Here is a 23,388-nt window from a genome sequence, read left to right on the forward strand (position 1 = left end):
GATGGTGATGACCATGATAGTGTTAATGGTGGTGATGAAGGTGGTGGTGATGATGATGATGGTGGTGATGATGATGAAGGTGATGGTGATGATGGTGATGACCATGATGGTGGTGATGGTGGTGATGGTGGTGATGATGATCGTGATGGTGATGATGATGGTGATGACCATGATAGTGTTAATGGTGATGATGAAGGTGGTGATGATGATGATGGTGGTGGTGATGATGAAGGTGATGGTGATGATGGTGATGACCATGATGGTGGTGATGATGATGGTGATGACCATGATAGTGTTAATGGTGGTGATGAAGGTGGTGGTGATGATGATGAAGGTGATGGTGATGAGGGTGATGACCATGATGGTGATGGTGATGGTGATGACCATGATAGTGTTAATGGTGGTGATGAAGGTGGTGGTGGTGGTGATAATGGTGATGACCATGATGGTGGTAATGGTGGCAATGATGTGTCCCTCAGTACCTCTTCTCTGATCTTTGGGGCCATATCTGAGAGCAGAAGTGTGACTGTCCGGGAGCCAGAGGACAGGAAAGACCTGTGCAGTGGGAGGTTTTCATAAAGCAGGTTTTTCTAAGGGTCTCTTTTCTCTAAGAAGATAATTGAGATGGCAGAAGGAAATCTATTGTTCTCAATGTTCTTACTGAGCCAGAATAAAAACTTGGTAAATCTTATGTCAGTCTACATTCTTCCCTCTTTTGTTTAAATTTTATTGGTCCATGAAATCCCAAAGTTTGGGAACCACTGGCTAACTGACCTAGCCTAGAAATGGATCCCTTTCTGAAACACACACACACACACACACACACACACACACGTTCGCTGCATGCTCTCTCTGCTGCTGGAATCCACAACCTCTGACTTCAGCCAGAGGCCGGCACCAATCATCTCTCAGTGCCCAACACTTCCCTAGACAACCAGCAGAGAGCTGCCTACATAAGGCTTAAGCAAGCGAGGTAATTAAGAGTAATAATAGCAGCTTACAGCCAGTCCCCAGTAGCTTTGTGAGCTACTCTGCGTAACACAATGAGGCTCAAATCCTACATATCCCTTCAGGGCCTGGAGCATATGGGGCCCCCACACAGATGTCACAGGGCTGAGCTGGCCAGATGCGTTGCCTGGCCCATGTCCTTCCTCCATATAATCATCTGACTGCTGACGCCCTTAGCCCAGACCACAGAAGGTCCACATCCTCAGGCTCTGTCTTCACCCCATCCCCAGGATTCTGAGCTCCAGATTGCAGAGCTAAGCCCCACCCCCTATGAGTCTCCTAGTGCCTGCATGTGGGGCACAGGACCTGTCTCCCCTGTGGGCTTGATAAATGACTCGAATTGCACATATGCATGCTATAGAAGCCGGGAAGGAGGGCAGGAGGACGCAAAACATCTGGGCACATTTCGTCCAGATGCCAAACACAGAAGAGGTACATGCAGCTTGGCTGGACCAGTGCCCAGCCCAGCGATGGCCCCATGTACTCAGGCTACTCCAATGGTGTACGGTGTGTTTTCTTTGCTAATTATACAGTAGGTCACTTAGATTAGGTGGACAAGCACTTGCACTGTGCATCTACTAGGGGTTAGGCATGGCGGGTGTGGTGTGATAGAGGCCAGCCCCCACCCTTGGGCACAGTAGAGAACATGGGGACTTGGACCTCCTCCAGGGATCAGTTATTGTGGTCTAGTGGTCTGAGCCTGGGCCTGGAGCCCATCTTCCAGCTTGGGTACTCATCCTGACCCTGCCATTTAGTGAATGTGTAACTTTGTCTTGACAGCCTTACCATCTCCAGCCATAAAGTGGACACAGTCCCACCTCCCTTGCTGGGCTGGCGTGACCAGTGAGTGGCTGAGCCCAGATGACCAGACCATAGCACAGGGGAAGGACTCCATAAATGTTAGTGATGATGCAGCAGAGACACATGGAGCACAGAGAGAGAGGGGCCAGCTCCCATGGGGGGAACCCCCAAAGTCCTGAGCAGGATTGGAAAGGTGGCTGGATGTGGTTGAGCCTGCAAAGCAGCACACACCCCCTCAGTGGGGTTCATGAGGGTCCAGGAAGGGAATACAGGAACGGCACTTGGAACAGGGCCTGGTATACAGTAAGTGCTCAATTAGTGTTTGCGATGACAGTGGTGATGATGATGTTGCTGTTCATGGAATTGTACATTTTGTGTTGTTGGAGCGTCGGGTTAGGGATGGGAAAGGCGTGGGGAGGCAGGTGGGAGTCAAGTACCAGAGGACCCGCCTGCACATCAGTTAATCCAGTGTTAACTGCTGTACCAGTGAGTCCTTCGAGTGTGGCCTGATGAATAGAAGTCTAATTGTTGCTCACTTCAACAGTTCAATATATGGAGACCTGGGCATCTTGTGGGAACCCTAGAGGGTTCCAGCATCCTGTAGACCCCAGGGGTCCTAGCTCTGAGCTGGGCAAAGCCGCAAGAGAGGGTAGGGAAGCACACTGGCTTCCATAGATGCCAAGCTTGGAAGAGACCCCCCCATCATCCTCACAATGGAATGTTCCATTCCATTGCTCACATTCCATTGGTGGGAAGTGCTCATGTGGCCCTTCCAGGGTGCAAGGGAAGCTGGGAAATGTAGTCCTGGGCTGGACATCCGCTCCTCCCATCCCCCAAAGGCAACTCCATACTGTAGAGAAGGTGAGCATGCATTTTTGCTGAACTAGCTGCCTCCAGGTGTAAAAGGAGCCGAGGAGGACTATGCTGACCTTCCTCAGTATGCTCACGTGCACTCACTTTTGAACTGGAAATGTGCTTTGGGGGTTTGAATACAAGCACGTTCACCTGGGAATGTGGATTGACCACAGAGAGGGTTACAGAAGTTACATGAGATTTTGAGCCATTTTCTTGAAGCCAATCACATAATTCCTCTGCATTTTTTCCAGAGTTTAGGAAGGAAATTGTCCGGGAGATTTTATTTGCAGGGGGCAATATCTGAACAGTAAATCACAGCCGAATTTCTTGTATTCGTGTGGTGGTGGTTTTCTCCCTCCGGCCCTGAGCAATCTGCTAAATGTAATTGCATCGCTCATATCCTGTCCCGCGAAATTTACATCCAAACCTGCTGAGTAAGAGAAGCAGGCGGAGGACTTAATTAGGAACGTGAATCACATTTGGGGTTTTGTGTGTTTGTTTGTTTTTTAGGAAAGAGCAACTATCACCAGAAAAGTAACAATCAGCATTCTTCTCCCAAAAGGCGGTCATCTTCAGATTTGCTGGAAGGCCCAGCAGCACTTGAGAATACCGTTCTGGAGGGCTCCCTGGGCCAAAGGCGCGCTGCTATTCTGACTTAAACCACAGGGCCGTCTTCTTTGCAGAGAGCCTCCTCCTGCTCCCTCCTCGAGCCCAGGACCCAGGATTCTGCCTCCGTTTTGGAATGGAGCTCCTGACTCTTCAGAAGTCGGCCGTGGGGCTCATATGCGTTCCTCAGATTTTGCAAAGTCAGCTCCCAGAACGAGACCTTCTCTTCCTCCCAGATCTTTCCCCAGGAGAGCGGGTCTGGCGCTTCGTAGGTCAGATAAATGAGAGGCCTGGCCGGCCTCGCTTGGTTTCTGCATTCGGGGTCTGTGACTTTTCTAAACAGTGTTTCTCTTCCCTCTCTGTACAGAAACTCGTGCAGACCGCAGCAAGAAGCTGTTCAGGCACTACACGGTCGGCTCATATGACAGTTTCGACGCTACCAGGTAAGATTCGGCTCTTTCTCTGCCAGGCCCCCTCTGGTCAAAGATGCTCTGTGTGCTACGGAAGCGCTGGACCCACTTGCATGCAGCCCTCGGATCCCCTTGGCTTCTTCCCTCGGTGTGTCCGCTGTGACCTCCTGCACGTGGGCTGCATTATGGAAGCCACCCTCTTCCAGGGAACTGGCCCAAGATGCGGTCTCTGCTGCCCGAGGTTTGGGGTCGGGCTGGAGCGCACCTGTGGGGTGTCCAGGAGGAGGAAGACCGGGCATTGTGGGGGAGGGGGGGAGCAGCACAGAAGCCAGAGATGACGGCAGCTGGCCACGGGAATCTTCAGGATGCCGTAGCTCTGGGGTTCCGTCTCATCTGCATCTTCCCTCTTCCTTCTGCCTCCGAGTTAAAGTCTTTGTACGAGAAAGGCTCATCCCCCTCGAAAGGCGTGGCATCGGGCAGGCAGAGCCTTTGAGCACAGCAGGTTTGCTTTCTGGCTCCTGTTCAAAAGGGGGGTTGTTTGGTGCGTGGGGAGAGCCATGGAGCTTTGGTGATGCGACATGGGGCACGGGTTCCAGCTTCCCCGCAGACACTACACGGGCACGAGATGTCCTCGGGTCTCTGGCACCTCCTCCTTATAACCCCGCGGCGGGCCGAAGCAGGCTGGGGTCCTGCCGGCCGAGGGGACCAACAGCTCGGAAACGAGCTGCATTTCCGTCCAGTGTCCCTGCAGCTACTTCTGCTTCTCCGGCTCTTCCTGTCCCCATGCGCCGAGTTTCTCTACCCCTCGTTTCTGTCACAAACGCAAGTCTCCCTACATCAGGGGCCAGAAGGGTGTGGAGAAAGAACCTTAGTGGACGGTGGCCTCAATGAGAGTTAGCATGTGACGCAGAGAAAGGGAGGAGATGCAGGCCATGAGACCCGCCGGGACAGGAAGGTCCTGCTCCTAGCCCTGCTGGCCGGCCGGCCCTGGGGCCCTTCCTGAGAAACCCACCAAACCACGTCCTCCATTAGGGCCAGGCTGGGAAGGGGTCTGGACACCCTGCCCTGGGCTCTGCCCCGCCACCCCCGGCCCCCAGGCAGGTCTGTGATAAGCAGCGCAGACTGTGCTCGGCACACTCAGCTGCCTGTGGGGGTCCAACCTGCTTTCCTTCGTCTCTGTGCTTCTCCTGAGTTAAAATTTACATCACCTAGCTACCATTTCCAAGTGCGCGGTGGTGGCTTTGGTACGTTCACAATATTGTGCGGCCAGCACCCTATCTAGTTCTAGAACGTTTCCTTCCCCCGAAAGGGAGCTCCTAGTGATTAAGCAGTCAATCCCGATTCTCCCTGCCCCCATCCCCAGCTCGCACCAACCGGCTCTCTACATGTTTCATGGAAACGGAGTCCTACAACACGTGATCCTTCATGTGTAGCTTCTTTACCTAGAATAATGTCTGCAAGGTTCATCCATTTTTAGCAGGATCAGTACATCTTTTCTAAACCTTTTATTGTAGTAAAATTTACCATCTCAACCATTTTTAGGTGCACAGCTCAGTGGCATTAGGTACGTTCACGTTGTTGTGCGGCCGTCCCCGCATCCATCTCCAGAACTTTCCATCTTCCCAGACTGAATCTCTGTCCTATGAAACACTCACCCCCGTCCCTCCATGGCCCCCACTGGCCACTCTCTGTCCCCCTAAAACACTGACCCCCATCTCTCCCGTGGCCCCGGCGCCCACCGTCCACTCTTTCTCTGAATCTGGTGACTCCAGGGACCTCATAGAAGTGAATTATACAGTATTGGTGCTTTTTGTGACTGGCGTATCTCAGCATAGTGTCCTCCAGGTCCCTCCGTGTTGTAGCAGGTGTCAGAATGTCCTGCCTTGTTAAGGCGGAAGAATATTCCATCATCTGTGTAAGCCATATTTTGCTTGCCGTTCCTCTGTGGATGACACCTGGGTTGCTTCCATCTTTTGGCTCTTGCAAATGGTGCTGCTGTGGACATTCTCACCCAAGTATTGGTTTGCACACCTGTTTCCAGTTCTTTGGGGTGTATATCTAGCAGTGGAATTGCTGATAGGACCTGGTGTTAGTGCTGACCTGTCCCAACCACCTGTCTGTCATAAACAAGAGGTGTTAGGACAGGAATCCCACACCCAGCAGAGGACCTGGGTCGTCCCCTCCTAAGGGGCCTGGCCGACTTTCCAGATCTTGCTAACATTGCCCACTTTTTGACCTTGAATGCTCAAGTCACGATCCTGGCCTGGCCACCAACGCAGCCCAGAGAGAGACTGCTCAGGGTCTGGTGGCTTCCAGGGAGCCACGCCTGACCCTGGCTTCTCCTGATGAGTCTCTCTTTGGGTCAGATGAATTGTTTCTGCAGCAGCAAGAGGCTGCCTGTCAAAGTGGACCCTGGACACGTGGTCACAGCCAGTGTGCCTGTCATGCTTTGCTTCCATTCTAAGAAGGAGGGTGCCTGAGGCTCCGAGAATGCCCAGAGCTGTCGCCATGGTTATGTGGAGGGCCATCCAGCCTGGGAGGGGGGCTTCTGGGGAAGAGCCCGTGAGAGCCATGGCTCGTCCGCAGGCTGTGGTTTTGCAAAACTCTCTCCCCCCAAGGCCAGTTGCTGGCAGAGGGCCACCAGCGGGCTGCCCTGGGTGTATACGTGTGCATGAAGAGGGGTGTGCGCAAACTCTCAGCGTTTGAACCAGGCGGCTTCCCCACAGAGGAGCTGTTGAAGGACCTGAGTTGACTGAGCCAGGGAAAGAGAAGACCACGGGGCCAGGCTGGCTAGGTTGCATTTCATGTGGCTGACAGCAGGACCGGAACGAACCGGGGACACACGCTGCAGCTTGGCCCACAGAAGGCATGCGGAGACATCATCACTGTTCAGAGATAGAACAGAGCTGTCTCAGGAGGTGATGAGCTCCCCGTCATTGCAGGGAGTCAAGCAGTTTGGGCATTCTCTTTCCAGAATGTCTTAGAAAGTTGGACCAGGTGACCTGGGAGATCCCTGCCGGCTCTGCCCTCCCTGTGTTTTGGTGCCCAGATGAAGACTTTGATTTCATAGGTTACTGACCACTGGCTTGGTGCAGTCCCAGGGCTGCACAGGGCCTGGGACCATTGAGAAGAGGGACATCCAGCCACACCCAGGTCAACAGGTGGCTTCTAAACAAATGATAAAGGCTCTGGGCTTGACCGCGGTTCAGGAGTCAACCCCCACCTTCCCAGGTTGGGGGAGTCAGATGCGCTGTGGGCTCACGTTGCCCAGAAAGAGATGTGAGTGATCATAGCGACTTTTATGAGACTGAGCGCTACCAACTGCGCTAACAAGGCACCTCATAGCGACTTTTATGAGCCCCCTGCCACGTACCAGCGGCACCTCGCCTTGATCGCGGCTGCTGCCTGCCCACCCTCCAGTGACCTTGGAAGTCAGTGTCATTATCCACTTCACAGGAGAACACTGTAGTGGAAGGAGGAAGGTGACATTAAGGACCTGGCCCTCAGCCACCCGGTCACCTGGAATACGGGGCCCGTGCCCGCAGCTCCCCCCGTCCCGCGGTGAAGATGTTACTGCCCGAGGCTGACCGTGGAACTGGCCTGGGATTGGGGGAAATTGGCGGAGACTGAACCATCACTTGGTGGAGTGTGTCGGGCGGACGGAATGAGGATATTACCTGGGTTATGGGGTCTGGGCTTTTCCACACAAGGTGCAGGGGTCGGCCTGGGGCAGCCCCTGCCTCCCAGAACTGACCTCTTCCAGACCGCGCACTGGGCAGGGGCGAGCGAGCTTGTGGCGCCCACCGGCCATCACAACCCAGCGGCTGGCCTGTGTGGCTCTTGAGTGGGTGTCGGGGTGAGGCTGGGCCCTGGCTGAGGGCCGCACATGCTACTGTACGGACCAGCCAGCGGATCATTAGCCCATTTCGGAATTCCTGTCAGACCCGGCCTAGTGAGCCACAGAGATCTGGGGTGACGTGCCAGCAGGCGGGCCAATTACCCGCTGTAGGCGGCAGGGCGACGGTCTGGCCAGGCAGCTCACAGCTGGGGCCGCCCCATTGCAGATGCAAATGTAATTAAAGAACATGCAATAGGTAGCGAGACTCAATGTAGACAGTTTCTGAATCAGTCAGGAGGCGGTTCTCCCCTTCCCATCCCCTCTTCTGTCAAAAGCTTTGCTCGGGGATGCAGAGCTCAAGACCAGTCTGACAAAAACACACCTGTTGATTGTTGAATGTGTCCAGTGACTCCAGCCCTCCACCCACCCAGCATGCACACCACAGAAGGGTCTAGAAATGTGGGCACATGGTCAAGATCAGAAAGCAGAGACCCTGGGGCCATTTCTACATAGGACCTTACAGATATTTCAGTGTTTTTTTTTTAAAGATTTTATTTATTTATTTGACAGAGAGAGACACAGCGAGAGAGGAAACACAAGCAGGGGGAGTGGGAGAGGGAGAAACAGGCTTCCCAAGGAGCAGGGAGCCCAATGCAGGGCTCAGTCCCAGGACCCTGGGATCATGACCTGAGCCAAAGGCAGACGCTTAACCAACTGAGCCACCCAGGTGCCCCTTCAATGTTGTTTTTAAAACACTTCTTAACACAGGGTATGGGAGTCTCAAGTTCCCACGAGTTTTAAGTCAGATCTCTACCCTCATTAGCATGGGGCGTGCAGGAGAAGTCTACCTGGGAGAGGAAGGGGAGACCTCAGGCTCTCACTCTAGGCTGAATACGCCCCATCCATCTATACACCCATCCATCCAACCATCCAATTACCTGTCCACTCGTCCATCAACCAGCCATTCAGCTGTCTACCAACTCATCCAACCAACCAACCATCTACCCATCCATCCAGCCATCCATCCATCTACCCAACCATCCATCCATCCATCTACCCATCCACCCATCCATCTGCCATCCACCCATCCCCTCCTCTTATCTGTCTATCCATCTATTTAACCAATATTCATCAAAACCCGAATATTCAGGGAGCTACGGATGTGGAGGTAAACAAGACAAGCACAGTCTCTGACCTCATGTAGATTAAAACCTAAATAGTGAAAATAGCAAAGTTTATAAATAAATAAACTGGAGAATCCCACTTAGTGGTTAATGCTATGGAGCAAATCAGTAGAACAACCATACAGTCTCTTGGGCAGGGTGGGGCAGGCCAGCTTTATATAGGAAGCCAAGGGAAGTCTCTGTGATGAAGTGACTTTTGATTTGAAACCTGACAGTTGAGGAGAATCAGCCATCTTCAGAAAGCCCAGCATGTGCAAAGAAGAGAAGCTGCCATGCAGAAGCAGCTTTGGCCTGGAAGGGAGTAGAAAGGATGATGCCACAGAAGGACCGTGTGTTCTGTGGAAGGCAAGTGGATTTCCTCCCACTCGTGTGGTGGGGTTCTAGAGGGTTTTATGTGGAAGAATGACATGATCTGGGTAACCTTGCTGGAGGAAAATGAACAGAAGGAAGAATGGAGACTAGTTATGAGACCATGGCCATCTTCCTGGCCAGGCGGTGGTGATTGTTTGGGCCGATGGAGGGGTAGGGAAAGGCAGGTGGATGGCTTCCAGGCGTAAGGTGTAGTTAGAAGGGACAGGACCCGCCAAGGCGCTGCACGTGGCGCTCAAGTGGGGAGTGAGGAGGGCTCTCCGCCTTCTTTGGGGTTTTCCAGGGAGGAGCACCAGATGTGAGTGGGCACTGGACCCTTTCCCTATTGTTGGCAAACAACTGAAGCCCTGCACCTGCAGCTTTGGACCCGCCCAGAAGGATGGCGTTCAGAAGCACCATGCAGGGAAGCCATCTAAGAACAGGATAGGCTGTCATTCCTCTTCCTTAGTGAGACCAATTGAATTAGAAGTGTAGCAAATCGTGCCTGTTCTCCAGTTGAACGTCCGCGTGCCATAGCTGCTTGCTTTTGTGGCTTTGATGTCATGATGCAATGTATATGTTTTTAAATTGGTGATTAGAAATATATTTGCATTAACAAAAAATGCAAAATGTGCAGGTATGGCATCAGAGTAGGTCCCGCTCTCATCCTTCCTCCCGGCCCCCACTCCTCCCCAGACAGAACCCCGCTGCCGGTTTCCTGAGGATCTTTCCAGAGACAGACTCTGAATAGGGAAGAGTGCATGCACATTATCTGAAGCCTTGTAAAAAGCCCCTGTAAACATAGTGTCCTAGGTTTTTTAATCTGACCTTCTGACCAACACCTTGCGTGACCTTGGGCAACTCGCTGTCCCTCTCTGTGCCTCAGTCCCTGACACCCCCCCCCCAACCCTGTTTGCAAAGTAGAGATCCTACTTGCAGCTCAGGCCACATCCCGGGTGGTGTCCATGACAGGATGAATGGGGAAATGTACGTGTAGTGCTCGAAGCTTAGAGGCATGCGCTATATAAATCCAGAGGGATGCTGAATTGTGGACAGCATGTGTGGGTAGCTGGCTTTCCTTTGAAACCCTAACTTTGTGTTCCAGAAGACTGCCTCAGTGTGTAGGTAGTAAGAACTGAATGGCAAGAAACACTGATTGCCCCCACTCTTCCTCCATCATTATTTTATATTTCTGTGTTTTTTTATGATTCCTTAGACTCGAAAAAAAGGCATCAATCCCTGAGTATGTTCATTGGCTGGATTCATAAGGCAACACACGCTGTTTTTTTTTCTCTCTGTTAAGTTATGGCTGGGCCTAGTGATTAATGATGATGCCCTCGGGGGCAGCTCCTTTGGGGTAGGGAATGAGGCGATTTTGCTGTTTCTTCCCTACATACCCATATTTTTATTTTTTTTTTACAAGTATATATCAACTTGTAAATTTTTTGAGACCAAGAAAGAGAGGGGTGAATCTCTGGGCACAGGCAACGTAAGAAGTCAGCACAACTGTGCGTACCAGCCCCTCCAGCAGGCTCTCCCAGCGGGACCATATGCACACACATGGCGCTGGATGAGTCACGGCCCCAGAGAGCACGTCCCAGTGGTTTCCCCTAAAAAATGTTGTCCTCTGCTGTTACCTTCATGATGAGCAGCACACCTGGTGCCCAAGTGGGAGACCAGGGTCCTCTCCCCTCCTGCGTTCAGTCCATCATGAGGGTCTGGGGACTCCTGCCATTCTCCCCATCCTCCCGCTGCTTGCCAAGGTCGGCCCTCAGGAATTTGTCCACATCCCCTGACTGCCCCAGGGCACCCGCCCTTCATCCATTCTCAGGGTAATACTTTTCCTCCTTCCACAAATTTTTATACAAATACAACATTCATTACGTAGTAAAATAAGTTATTAATTTAACCAACCGCACAGACATGGCTAGGAATGGAAGGAAACCATGTCTCCCACCCCTGCCCAGCATCCTCCACGCAACTCTGCTTGGCAGAGGAACCACTTTTTACTTGTTTTGCTTCATTCTTCTGAGGATTACCTTCCTACGTCTTTAATTACCCCCCCATTTCTCTTTTTCTCTTTTTTTAATTGAGATATAATTAACATATGACATTATATTACTTACAGTTGTAGAGCATAATGATTTGATATTTGTACAAATTGCAAAATGATCACCACGACAAGTCTAGTTAACATCTGTCACCTCACATCGTTACAATTCTTGTCTCTTGTGATGAGAACTTTGCAGATGTGGTATCCCAGCAACTTTCAAAAATACAACACAGGATTATTAACTGTAGTCACCATGCTGTCCATCACATCCCTGGGATTTATTTCTCTTATGGCTGAGAGTTTATACCTTTTGACCACCTTTACCCATTTCATCCACTCCCTCATCCCCTGCTCCTGGCAACCACCCATCTCTATATGTACGTTCTCTGTATCAGTGAGTTTTGTTTCGCTTGTTCATTTGTTTTGCTTTCTTCTACATATAAGTGAAATCATACGGTATTTGTCGTTCTCTGTCTGACTTATCTCACCTAACATGGTGCCTTCGAAGTTTATTCATGTTGTTGTAAATGATGGGATTTCATTTCTTTTTATGGCTGAATAATATTCCATTGTGTATGTATACCACTTCTTCTTTATTCCATTCATCTATCAATGGACACCTAGATTGTTTACATATCTTGGCTGTTGTGAATAATGCGGCATTGAACATGGGGTGCAGAAATCTTTTTGAGTTAGTGTTTTCATTTATCTTTGGTTAAATACCCAGAAGTAGCATTATTGGATCCTATGGTAGTTCTATTTTTTAACTTCTTGGTGATCCTCCATACGGTTTTCCATAGTGGCTGTACCTGTTTACATTCCCACCAACAGTGCATGAGGGTTCCAATTTCTTCATGTCCTTACCAACACTAGTTATCTCTTGCCTTCTTGACAATAGCCTTTCTAACTAGTTATCTAGTTAGAATTACCTCTAGCTAGATTATCTATTGTTAGATTAGTTAGATCGTTTCTTGTGTATTTTCACAGTAACCATTCATACTCATTCAGGTGTGAGGTGATATTTTTTGGGACTTGTTTTGCTTTGTTGTTCTGATGATTACCTCCCTAACTCTGTGACTGTCCCTTTGTTTCTCTGAGAGAGAATGGGAGACAGCATGAGAGGGGGAGGATCAGAGGGAGAAGCAGACTCCCCGCCGAGCAGGGAGTCCGACGCGGGACTTGATCCCGGGACTCCAGGATCACGACCCGAGCTGAAGGCAGCCGCCCAACCAACTGAGCCACCCAGGCCCCCCCCCCTTTGTTTCTTAATTTAACAACATAAAGCATCATTAATTCTTTGCTATAAAAGTCTTCTAAGTTCGGTCTATAAGTTGGATTCAGAAGTTAAAAAGCAGTGGAAAGCATTATATTATCATGATACTATAAATGTTTACATCATTTCCAAGTATAAGACTAGGACTGTAGTTCCTCTTTATAGACCCATGAGAAGGGGCTTTCTAATACCAGAACCCACTGGATTCTTTATTCAACTCCATCAGTTGTTCAAAGTAATGCCACAGTTTAGCTTAATATTAGGATCATGATTTTCACATGAAGTGCTTGTTTTTTCCTGGAGTTTCCAATTGCCTTTCTTTTTTATTCTTGTGGAAGAGAAATTCTTTCTTCAGTATGCCACTAAAATATCTTCCTGTTTCTTCCATATCAGTAGAACCCATCTCATTCTTGTTGGAGCTCTCTCCTCCCATTTGGACCCCATCCCCCAGTTCCCAGTGCACAATTATCATTCTGAGATTTACCTTCATTGAGCTACTGGGTAAATGAGGTATTTCTTTAGCCTTGTTCTCCTGGGACACATACTCAAGTTTAACAACCTCAGTAGAAGATTCCTGGAATGTCAACTTCCACGTCTGAAAGATTTCTGGATTTCAAATGTGTTCAGTGTTGTAGAATTCCAGATTCAAAATAGTTTTCCTTCTAAACTATTAAGGCACCGCTTCATTGTCATCTTGCTTCTGCTCATTGTTGGTGAGAGGTCATGGTGCTGTCTAATCCTCACTGCGGTGTAGGTGATCATTTGTTTTCCTCTCCAAAACCTTCTAAGAACTTCACTGTATCTACTTTTCTTGAATATTCTGAAATGTCATGATGATGGGTCTGGGTATAAGTCTCTTCTTTATTCATTGTGTTCGCTATCCTGGGGGCTCCTTCAAACTGAAGCAGCTTCAGCTTTAAGAATATGTTTTTCTTATTCTCTTGTAAATGCCCTCACTTCCTGTCTCAGTTCCATCTTTCTAGATTTCGTATCAGCCCATTTGAGTTCATTCTGCCGGCCCCTTATTCTTTCTCATATTTTCTGTCCCTTTACCTTTTTGCTCTGTGTTCTGGGAGATTCACTCAACTTTCAACCTGTCTATGTAAGTTATTATTTTGACAGTCACATTGTTATGTTCCAAGAGCCTTTCCTTTCAGTGATGGGTAAGCTTCTAAAGCTGAGAGAAGTGGTTTCTGCAGATCTTTGGGAACAAGCAGGCAGCTGTGAATGGGCAGTTCTCTGCACAGAGCTGCTCTCAAAGCAGAGTCCAGGTTGACTGCATGTTCCTTCAGGTCAAACACCAAAACAAGAGAAGCCCGGAGTCATGTTCCTTGCCCCCCTTACCCCAGGAACTCAAAAACAGACAGATGCAGGCTCTTGTCCAAATCATGGGACAAGTAGTAGGATCCAAATGGAAACTTCAAGGGTTGGGGTGTTTTTGTTTTGTGGTGAGTATGCACAGATGCCCATGTGATGAAGTAGTGATGAGACGAACAGGTTCCTAGGAATGCCGGGGCCAGGCTGGGTGGAGAAAGTGGAGGATGCTGATTGGTGGTGGAGGGATAGGGGTGGTACAGACAAGATCATTCACTCTGCTCCTGGTGTCTGAAAGTCAAGATCTGTGATTCAGCCTCCATCACGGAGCTTTGAGATTCAGATTTAATAGATGATTTTGCAGACTCCTGGCACTTTGTATATGTCGTGGTTATACTCTGGTTCTGAGCCCCTTGGGACACAGCGGCTGCTGGCTTGGCTGGGCCAAGGGAGGGCTCTTCCTTCTCCAGGACTCGGTGATTAGACATTAAGTGTAGTCTGGCTTCACCACAGCCATTGTCCCCCAGCACTTTTGTGGTGTAAAGCGATTGACTGGGGGGCTTTGGACCTTGCTGGTGTTCCCAGACTGGGGTCAGGGCACATTCTTCCGACTGGGTCAAAGCACAGGGAGTTTCACAAATGGGAGGAGTCTCCTGGGGACCTAGCTCAAAATCCCCTGCATGGGGAGCCCTGGATCTTCTGAGTGGAGGAAGGGGCCCTTTCCCGGAGCTGCTGAGCCTAGCCAGTGGAGACACCCCGGGGTCACCTGGCTCTAAGCAGAAGCCGAGGTTCTCAGAGGGCACGCATTCTCATTTCACCCCTTTTGGTGGGACTAGGCAGGAGGCCCTGGTACCTTTTTCCTGGATCCAGTGGCCCCTGCCACAGGGAGGCTTCTGGCTCAGAGCACCCTCGGACCGCATTTAGTACATTCCCAGGTGGCGAGTGGGTGTGTGGGGTGGGGGGAGCGCAGGCGGATGGTGGGGGTGGTGGTGAAGCAGCAGTGGAAGAGCAGGAAGGGGCTGGCCTTGCAGGCAGACCGCCAGGTTGGGACCAGCCGAGCCCCTGCGCGGCCCCCAGGACGGCCTCGTTCCCCGCCGGAGCTGCACATGGGTCTGCTGTCTCCCCACGTGCCCAAGCCGCCCGGCAGCCAAAGGACAGGGTTTACGGGGCTCCGTGAAGTTTTCCGTGATGCTGGCTGCCAAAAGCAACCTCTGCCCCCACATGCCGCACACTGTGTGGCCTCTCCTTACCCGCTGCTTCTCTCCACCCTGGTTTCGAGCGTTTGCCAGTGTCCACAGTGTGAATACTCCCACCACCTTTGAGTTCAGGCTGCCAGCATGAGCCGCTGAATGCAGAGCCAGGAAGGGACGACCCGAGCCAGCCCCAGCCCCCGGAGCCAAGATCCATGTCTTCTCCCTCCCGCCTTCTCCAGCCCCGCGGCCCTGGCTCAGCGTCTGCTTGGGCCAGTCCTCAAACACATAATTAGGTGTATTAATCTGAAGTCCTAGGGACCAGCTTTGCGCCTGATGAGGCCTGAGCCTATGAGTTCAGATGCCAGGATCCCGGTCCCAGTTCGACACTAGCTGCCTGCACAAGCCTCAGTCTCCCCACCTGCAAAATGGCTTTATCACCCCCAAGGTCTACTCTGGTTACAGAATTCTATACATTCTGCTTGAAACCGCCAGAAGCACCAGCCTACGGTCACCTGTGAATGAACATACTTTTGACAAAACCATGGACCCTGAAACTCAGAGTTCGGGCACAGGCTGCCAACGAGGTGCTGTGCTAAGGGGGTGCTATCCTAAGAGAATATGGGGAAGCCAGTTCTGGAAGTGTTCCCAAGGCTGTGCCTGGCTGTCAGTAAGCTTTCAGGAGATGCTCATGCTGATTCCCCACCTCTGGCCAAAGACCTGGTCTTCTGAGCCCGCCTCCTCCAGGAAGCAGGAGGGCCTTTGGTGCCTGACTTGGGAGAAGCCAGAGGGAGAAGCAAGCAGATCCCCCAACTCAGTGCTACCTGGTCCAAGGGGGGCGGGGCCGGGAGGTGGCTGTGTCTTTGCTCCCTCCACCCCCTACTTCCTATGTCTGTCTCCTCCGGGGTAGAACAGAGCCAACTCTGACTTGTCTCCTCTTCCCTGGCACCTAGCATGGGGACTGGCAAGTGCTTAAGCCTCAGAGAATGCAGGGTTAGGCGAGTCGTGGGTGGGGGAATGGATAGATGGATGGATGACAGATGGATAGACGGATGGACGGATGGATGATGGATGGATAGATGGATGGATGGATGGGTATATGGGTGGATGGATGGTTGCCTGAGTGAGTGGGTAGGTAGATGAGTGGGTGGATAGATGGATGGATGGATGGATGGATGGATGGATGGATGGATGGCTGGCTGGCAGGAAGGAAGGAAGGAAGGAAGGAAGGAAGGAAGGAAGGGAGGGAGGGAAGAAGGGAGGAGTAAGGCAGGCCAGCACTCTGGCCTCTTCATGTGGATCATAGGCATTTCCAAGGCAGATACAACCAGCTGTGAGATGCCAGCCACCCGCCTCTCCCAGCAGCCAGTCAGCCCCACGTGCCATCAGTTCCCCTTGCCCTTCCTCTGAGTTACACCCTCCCCCATCGTTGCAGCCAGGGCCGTATTCGGGTGCTCCCCGTATTTCTCCCCTGGACTGGGCTCAGCCCTCTGACTCATCTCCCCGCTGTCAGCGTCTTCATCCCCTCCCAGTCCACCCACCCGAGTGGCATTTCTGAGATACGAATTCCTCGTGCTCGCCACCTGCCCTGGACACAGAACAGTTCAGGCCTTTATGTGTGGTGCACGAGCCTCCCCTCACCCCCACCTTCTGGTTCCAGGCCCCTCTGTCCTGCCTGTCGCTGTGACCACACCCTGTGCCCTTGCCCATGCGGGGTCCGCCCGTTGGCGCACTCTGTGTCTGCCTTCACCCCTGCCCCAGCCCCTGTCCTACGGCATCCTCCACGGGGACCCCCCGGCCCCTGCCAGGCTTACCAGGGCACCAGCACAGGAGTGCTCGGGAAGACAGCAGTTCACGGGAGCACAGGGTCTTGGGAGGAGCCCTGTGCACACAGCCCAGCCCCCACCCCAGCCGAATCCCATGGCAAGAGCCAGGCTGGCTGGGGAGCCCCAGGCAGGAAGTCAGGAGGCCCATCTGGGGGGCTTGTCCAGCCTCCCCTGTGTCACACCGTGAGCCAGTCCCAGGCGTGGCCTCGAGAGCGCAGTGGAGAGCCAGCCGTGTGGCCCCGGAGTGCTTCCGGGCCCGGGCTCTGGTGCTGCTGGCCCTCCCGGCTGGGAGAAGTGGGCGGGCAACCTCCCCGCCTGGACCTCAGGCTCCTCATCCACACCCCACTGGGGATACTGTGATCACTGCACACAAAGCACTCATGGGGGCCCTGCACAGAGTAGGCCTGCAGGGGCAGCTCCGTCCTTCCTCCTGGCTCTCAGCCTCGGGTTCCACATCACGGGGGTGGATGCGGGGCTGCCTCTCAAGTCCTCCCTCCCCTGACTGGTCCCTGGGGCACCTGGGCAGCCTCTGCCTGAGCCCCTCCCCCAACACAGGGCCAACACATTGAGCACCTACTACATGCAGCGCACTTTCCAGGGGCTCTTGCTTCTGGACCTCACACTTCCTGGGAGGTAGGTGACTTTGTCTCCATTCCCAGATGGGGAAACTGAGGCTGGGCAATTCCTTTTTGCTCCGTGACTCATTCTGCACGCTCTTCTCCACACCCGTTCCTCATCCCAGCCCTACAAGCAGGGACGCGTTCGTGCCCTCCACTTTACAGAGGAGGAAGCTGTGCAGAGGGGAGGGTCGAGGTTTGAACCCAGGCCAGGGGCGCTCAGTCTCCGTCTCACTGGGATTCAAGGGACTTTCCTAATGGAGAGGCATATTATGACCACGTTTGATATACTATGTTCAGTGAGGGCCCGTTCTTCCTTTGCATCTTCAAGAATGACCCCACTGGGCGTGCTTGTTTGACAGGTGTGGGGTCTCCTGGGGTGGTAAGAATGTTGTGGAGCGAGAGGTGGTGGTGGCACAGTGCTATGAATGCTCTAAACATGAACTGAAGTGTTCAGTTGAAAATGGTTAGTTTTGTGTTGTGTCAGTTGCACCTCGGTTTTTCTTTTTTTTTTTTTTTTTAAAGATTTTATTTATTTATTTGAGAGAGAGAACACATGAGAGGGGATAGGGTCAGAGGACGAAGCAGACTCCCCGCCGAGCAGGGAGCCCGATGCGGGACTCGATCCCGGGACTCCAGGATCATGACCTGAGCCGAAGGCAGTCGCTTAACCAACTGAGCCACCCAGGCGCCCCCATCACCTCGGTTTTTCTGAAAAAGAAAATAACCCACCTTTTCCTAAAGGTCTGTCTGGTCTGCAGGAGCAGGCCACGGGCAGCCTGGTGCAGCGACACAGGGCAGGGAGGGCAGGGACAGAAGGCAGTGCCAGGCACCTGTCTCAGCCCCCAGGAGATGGGCACAAACGTGGCCCGCCGGGGGCTTCAGGGAGGAGCAGCTTAGAGAAACCTGCTGTGCCCCTCCTGCCTCAGGAGGTGGTCCCAGCAGCTCCAGGACCCTGGAGGCACCCCTGGGTGGCTGCAAGCCAGCACTTGGGGTCTCGGCTCCTCGGGGCACGTGCTGATTCCAGCCTGACTCCGAGAGTCAAGGTCAAGGTGGAGGCTGACATGGTGGCCGAAAGCCTGGCATGGCAGATGGTGCCATCATGTTCCCAGGTTCCTGGCCTGCAGTTGGCCTATGGAGGAGGGATGAGCAGGGGCTCGGGAACGCGCGAAGGGGAGGAGATGGGGTGGGCAGAGCGCTGTTCTGGCACAGGGCCAGGAGGCAGGGGAAGTGAGCTCCAAAGGTTGGCAGAGGACTTGCACAGCCGGGATCCCGCAGGAGGTCGGGAGCTTTCCTCGCCCCGTGTTTTGGAAGTGTGGCTTCTTTCCGTGCCTAAATCACTTTTTTTGCCAAGTGTCTGGGTCTCTTGCATGGGAAGGCAGGGGTCCCCTGGCAGCACCCCCTCAGGGCATGGCTAAGATCAAGGACAGGAGTGTGAGTTACATACTGAGGAAGGGTTGGGGTCCTTAGCTTCAACGTTCCACACACAGTGTAGCCAGTCATGAAATCACACATGCCTTACCTCTTTCCACCCTCTTCCCATGCGTGCATTTAGAGCTGCTTGTTCTTGAGGGGGACACCGAGGCAGAGAGGCACTTGGCCTCCTCCTGGAATGACTGAGCTGGGGCACTGGGAGTTGGGGCATGCCTGTCTCCTGCCCCCACCTTCTCCGCACGGCCTGCACCTCCCTGGTAGGGGACCATGTGACATAATGAGTCAGACCATCTCAGAAACCCAGGGCGTGGGTCTTTGACCACACGTGGCATCGGGTTCTGGGAGCTGCGTTCTCATGTTTCAGGAGCGATGGGTAAAGACCCCGGGAGAGGGGGACATGGGTACCAAGAGGGAGGATCATGGACAGGATTTTGTGCCTCTCTTCTCAAGCATTCACTGAGAAACTATGTGTCAAGTGTTGGAAGATTCTGTTCTAAGTGATTGGCGTGTCCAGTCAGCTGAATAATGGCCCCCAACGATGCCCTGGAACCCGTGAGCATCAGCTTATATGGCAAAAAATAACCTGGGGAAGTCTTTGCAGACATGATTAAGTTATGGTTCTTGAGATAGGGAGATTATCTTGGCTAATCCAGGTGGGCCCTGCACGCCAGCCCAGCTGTCCTTACGAGAGAGGCAGAGGGAGATTATGTGAACAGGAGTGGCCACGTGATCATGGAGGCAGAGAAGTCGGGAGGGACGCCCGGGGCCCCAGAAGCTAGAAGAGGCCAGAAGGCGCCTCCCCTAGGGTCCCTGGAAGGGAGCACCCTGCCATCACCTTGGTTTAGGTCCAGGGACAACAGATACCGGACTTCTGGCCTCCAGGACTGTGAGACAATCATTTCTGTTGTTTGGAGCCACCCTGGGGCCCTCCTGCAGCATACGGGCGCAGGTGCAGGTGGGAATGAGCAGAAAAGTCCCCGCGCACACGCAAAAACACACAGGGTTGGAGGGTGACATGTTTGGTGGCAGATGCAGAAATGTAGGGGCAGGAGGGCGGGGGGAAGGACAGGATGCTGCATCAAGTGGACCGCACTGGGAAGGTTCACCAGAGACCTGGGGAGCTAAGGCGGGAGGCAGGGGTGCTGGGGTGGAGGGGCAGGACCAAGCCTGAGGTTGCCCCATTCCCCCCTCCTCTGAGGCCCGGCCTCGCCCCCTCCACTGTTTCCCCCTGGAATTCCATGTCCCTACCTGTGCTGCAGTCCCCGACCCCAGACCCTTAGCTGGGTGAGGACACGAAGCCCCTGGACTGACCCCGCCCTCAGGCGAGTGCATGTCCTCCCGTCACGTCTTCCTGAGACAGGAGAGCTCTCCTTTCATGCTTTCTTCTTCCTCCACCCTCCGCCTTTCCCGGGCCACCGCCCCACCTGCGGGAACAAGAGCTCCAGGCTTCCTTCCTCCTGCCGCCTCCCTCCCACTGTCAGTGGCTTTCTAGAAAACCGTCTGGAGACCTTCAGAGAACGTAGAAGCGTGTGAAGTACATATCTCCCCCCTCCCCCCGTCCCACTGCTCCAAAGCGGTCACTCTTGGGGCTGGCTGTGCCCGCCAGCCTTCTTGCAATGCCCTGGCGACCTTTCCTGCGAATGTGAGGTCACAGCGGGCACCCCACACACGGCCCTGCTTCCGCACTTGCCGCGTGGTGTCCAGCCCCCGTCCGTGTACGGGGATGGCCTCGTCCCTCCTCTTCCCCGGCTGGTCTCCTCCCAGGAGGCAGCTGGGTGCCTCACTGCCATCCCCCGACACATCGCAGTGCTCCCGACAGCGTCCTTCCATCAGATGGGGTCCTGCAGCCTCTCACCCATTCGCCCTTGGAGAGGTTTGGCTCACGCTGTCCCAAGGTCGTTGAGCTCCTGTTTCCTGTTTCTGCCACACGGAAAAGCAACCGCCCCTCAAGTGGGACGATGCCTGCCACATCCCAGGTGTTCTCCCTGTACCTTTCAGCCTCAACATGCCCCGAGCCTGTTTTTATAAATCCGGGTGACGTTTGGCCATCAGCACTCGCACTGTGCAGCAAACAGAGCCCTGCATGTGCAAGACATCGAGAGGGGGTTTCTGTACGAAAACCAAGAGCCGGGAGGCACAGACCAAGAAAGGATGGGTTTTCTCTGAGGGGCACGCATCCGCCTCTTCCTGCCCCCACCCCAGGTCACTGTGTAAGGGACCACTTCTTAAACCAAAGAGAACTGTGCAGGTGGGAATAGAATGATCGGGGAAACCCCCTCACTGCTCCCAGGTAAAGGGCTGTGTCTCCCCGGAGGGACTGATACATTGTAGCCCCACGTGCCCCAGACCCCTCCGCAGGCAGGCCCAGCCCCGGCGTGGTCGTGGGATGGACATGCAGGACGAGCTCCTCTCAGCCCTTGTGGAGAACTCCCCAGGGGTCCGAGGTTCATCTTTATCTAATTAGTTTTTGCCCCGAGAATCTGATGGACTCCACCCTTGCAAGACGAGGCTCCTGCCAGCCCCAGCTGGATTTGTCACATCGCATGTTGGGTTTGGGCTGGGCCTTACATAGTGTTTCCTGACTCCTCCTCGAGGCACCAAAGCCAAAGGCTTTCCAGGGTCAAAGCTGGCCAAGAGGAGAGGCCCCCAGCATGAAGGCGCACACAGGGCTTAGGTGGATCTGGTGCCGGCTCCAGGGGAGAAAAACCAAAATGCCCCTGAGCAGCCGACACCCCCGCCCGGTTCCCTTGCCGGTCAGGGCAGGTGCGCGCAGAGCCCCCTGCCCGTCGGTGGTCGTTGCGTGCGGGCTCATTACTGACCAGGCTTTGTTCCTCCACGTCCCGGGGAATGCTCGAAGGTTTGCACCACACTACCTGTCTGCTTGTTCCGTGGTACCCATGCCAACGGGCTCCTCCACCCTCAGCGTCACCACCGGGGCAGTGCCTGGGATGTGATGAGTCACCCCATCATCAGCGAGGTTTGGTGAAAACACCCCCAGCCTGCATTACGAGCCTGGTCTGTCTCACTGTCTCACGGGGGGTGGGGTGGGGCGGAGGGGCTGGGGTGGCGTGGTCACTGAATAGTGACCCCCCCGGAGACGCCCACATCCTAATCCCGGGATGTGAACATGACGCATGCTCAAGGGGCTTTAGGGTTGCACGGGGGACCTTGCAGGGAATCCGCTGACCTTAAGATTGGAACATGATCCTGGCATATTGGGTGGTCCCAATGTGATCGCAAGGGTCCTCGTTAGGATGAAGGAGGGTGGGAAGCCGAGGGAAGGGAGACGTGATGAAGGACCAGGGGTCGCAGTGATGGGGGAGGGGCCACGAGCCAAGGACTGCAGGCCGCCTCCAGAAACCTGGAAGGGCAAGAAGCAGGTGCCCTCCCCCCACCTCGCCCCGGGGGCCACCTTGCAACACCATTTTAGCCAGAGAGGCTGCCGACTCCCGCCGTGCAGCAGAAGCCCTGTGTTCTGGAAGCCTCCGGGCTCGTGTCCAGTTGCTGCTAAAGCAAACCTAGTACAGGGCGTTCGTGAGCGCTGCGCACACTGTGACGTGGGGCCGTGAGAATGGACGCCGGGACAGGTGGTGTTCATCAGTGTCAGCCTTGAGTAAGTCACCCCCCCAGTCCGGAGTGACAGCCCACTTCACAGAGGGAGAAGCTGAGGCTGCGGGAGTTCTGTTCTGCTTTCTCCTGGCCCGGGTACTCCAGCTCCTCTCCCGGATTGTGCCCGCTGTCCCCAACCCCACACATTGGCCTCCGTGGGACCCCAAGTCATTTCCAGAGGCTTGTGGGAGAGGGGATGAGGCTTGTGCTCGTGTGCCTGCTGGATAAGCCAGGACGCCCCACGGCTACGAGGCCATGCTGGGGCCGCCCCGGAGGAGGGCAAGGGTTTGCTGCCACCCAGGCCCCAGCCCAGAGCCCACCCTGCGTCCAGGACACACGGGGCGGTGCTGGGCCCACTGAGGCTGAACCCAGATGGCACGAGGAGCAAGGTCACCGTTGACCAGCAGGAGGTCAGGATGATGCCCTGCCTGCCCCTCACTCAGGAAGGTGCTCCTCCTCACCACTGCCCTGCTGGGGAGCCGGCCACAACAGGCCACAGGGCTGGCCATCCCAGGAACCTCTAGAGACCTGGGGGAGCTCTCACGGCCATCTCTGTGGACAGGGCCCCAGCACCTGCACAGGAGGTTGCTGCCTGGCATCGGCCTCCAGCGCCTGTGGATCCTCTCTGGGCAGCCTGTGCAGGGGCGGAACCGTATTCCCGCCACTTACTCTCTGATGAGTGTCCGGGCTGCCCTGCAGATGACCACACACGGGGCAGCTTAGATAGCACAAACTTGTCCTCTCCCAGTTCCGGAGGCCAGAAGTCCTAAATCAAAGTGCTGCTGGGCCACACTCCCTCTGGAGGCCCTGGGGTAGGAGCCTTCCTGTGTCTTCCAGCTTCCGGGGCCCCGTGTCCCTGGCCTGTGGCCCCGTCCCTTCAGTGTCTGCCTCCGACTTCATACCACATTTTTTCCTCCTCTCTGTCTCTCCTCCTCTGTCTCTTACAAGGATACCTATCATTGGGTTTAGGGCCCCTCTTCCCCAAATCCAGGATGATCTGTCCTCAGCCCTTCCCTTAAGTA

The 23,388-nt window shown here is 53.9% G+C and overlaps 1 protein-coding gene across 1 annotated transcript in view; it reads left to right on the forward strand.

The window, feature by feature from the left end:
- SHANK2 (SH3 and multiple ankyrin repeat domains 2) overlaps nucleotides 1–23,388 on the forward strand; it is a 457,214-nt gene that overhangs the window by 275,843 nt on the left and 157,983 nt on the right. The window contains exon 16 of the mRNA XM_081798461.1: nucleotides 3,638–3,713. Coding sequence (XP_081654587.1) covers nucleotides 3,638–3,713 — 76 coding nt within the window. The remainder of the gene's footprint in view (nucleotides 1–3,637; nucleotides 3,714–23,388) is intronic.

Source organism: Leptonychotes weddellii, chromosome 11, assembly GCF_054177405.1.
Source record: "Leptonychotes weddellii isolate Sample4059 chromosome 11, ASM5417740v2, whole genome shotgun sequence".
NCBI lineage: Eukaryota > Metazoa > Chordata > Mammalia > Carnivora > Phocidae > Leptonychotes > Leptonychotes weddellii.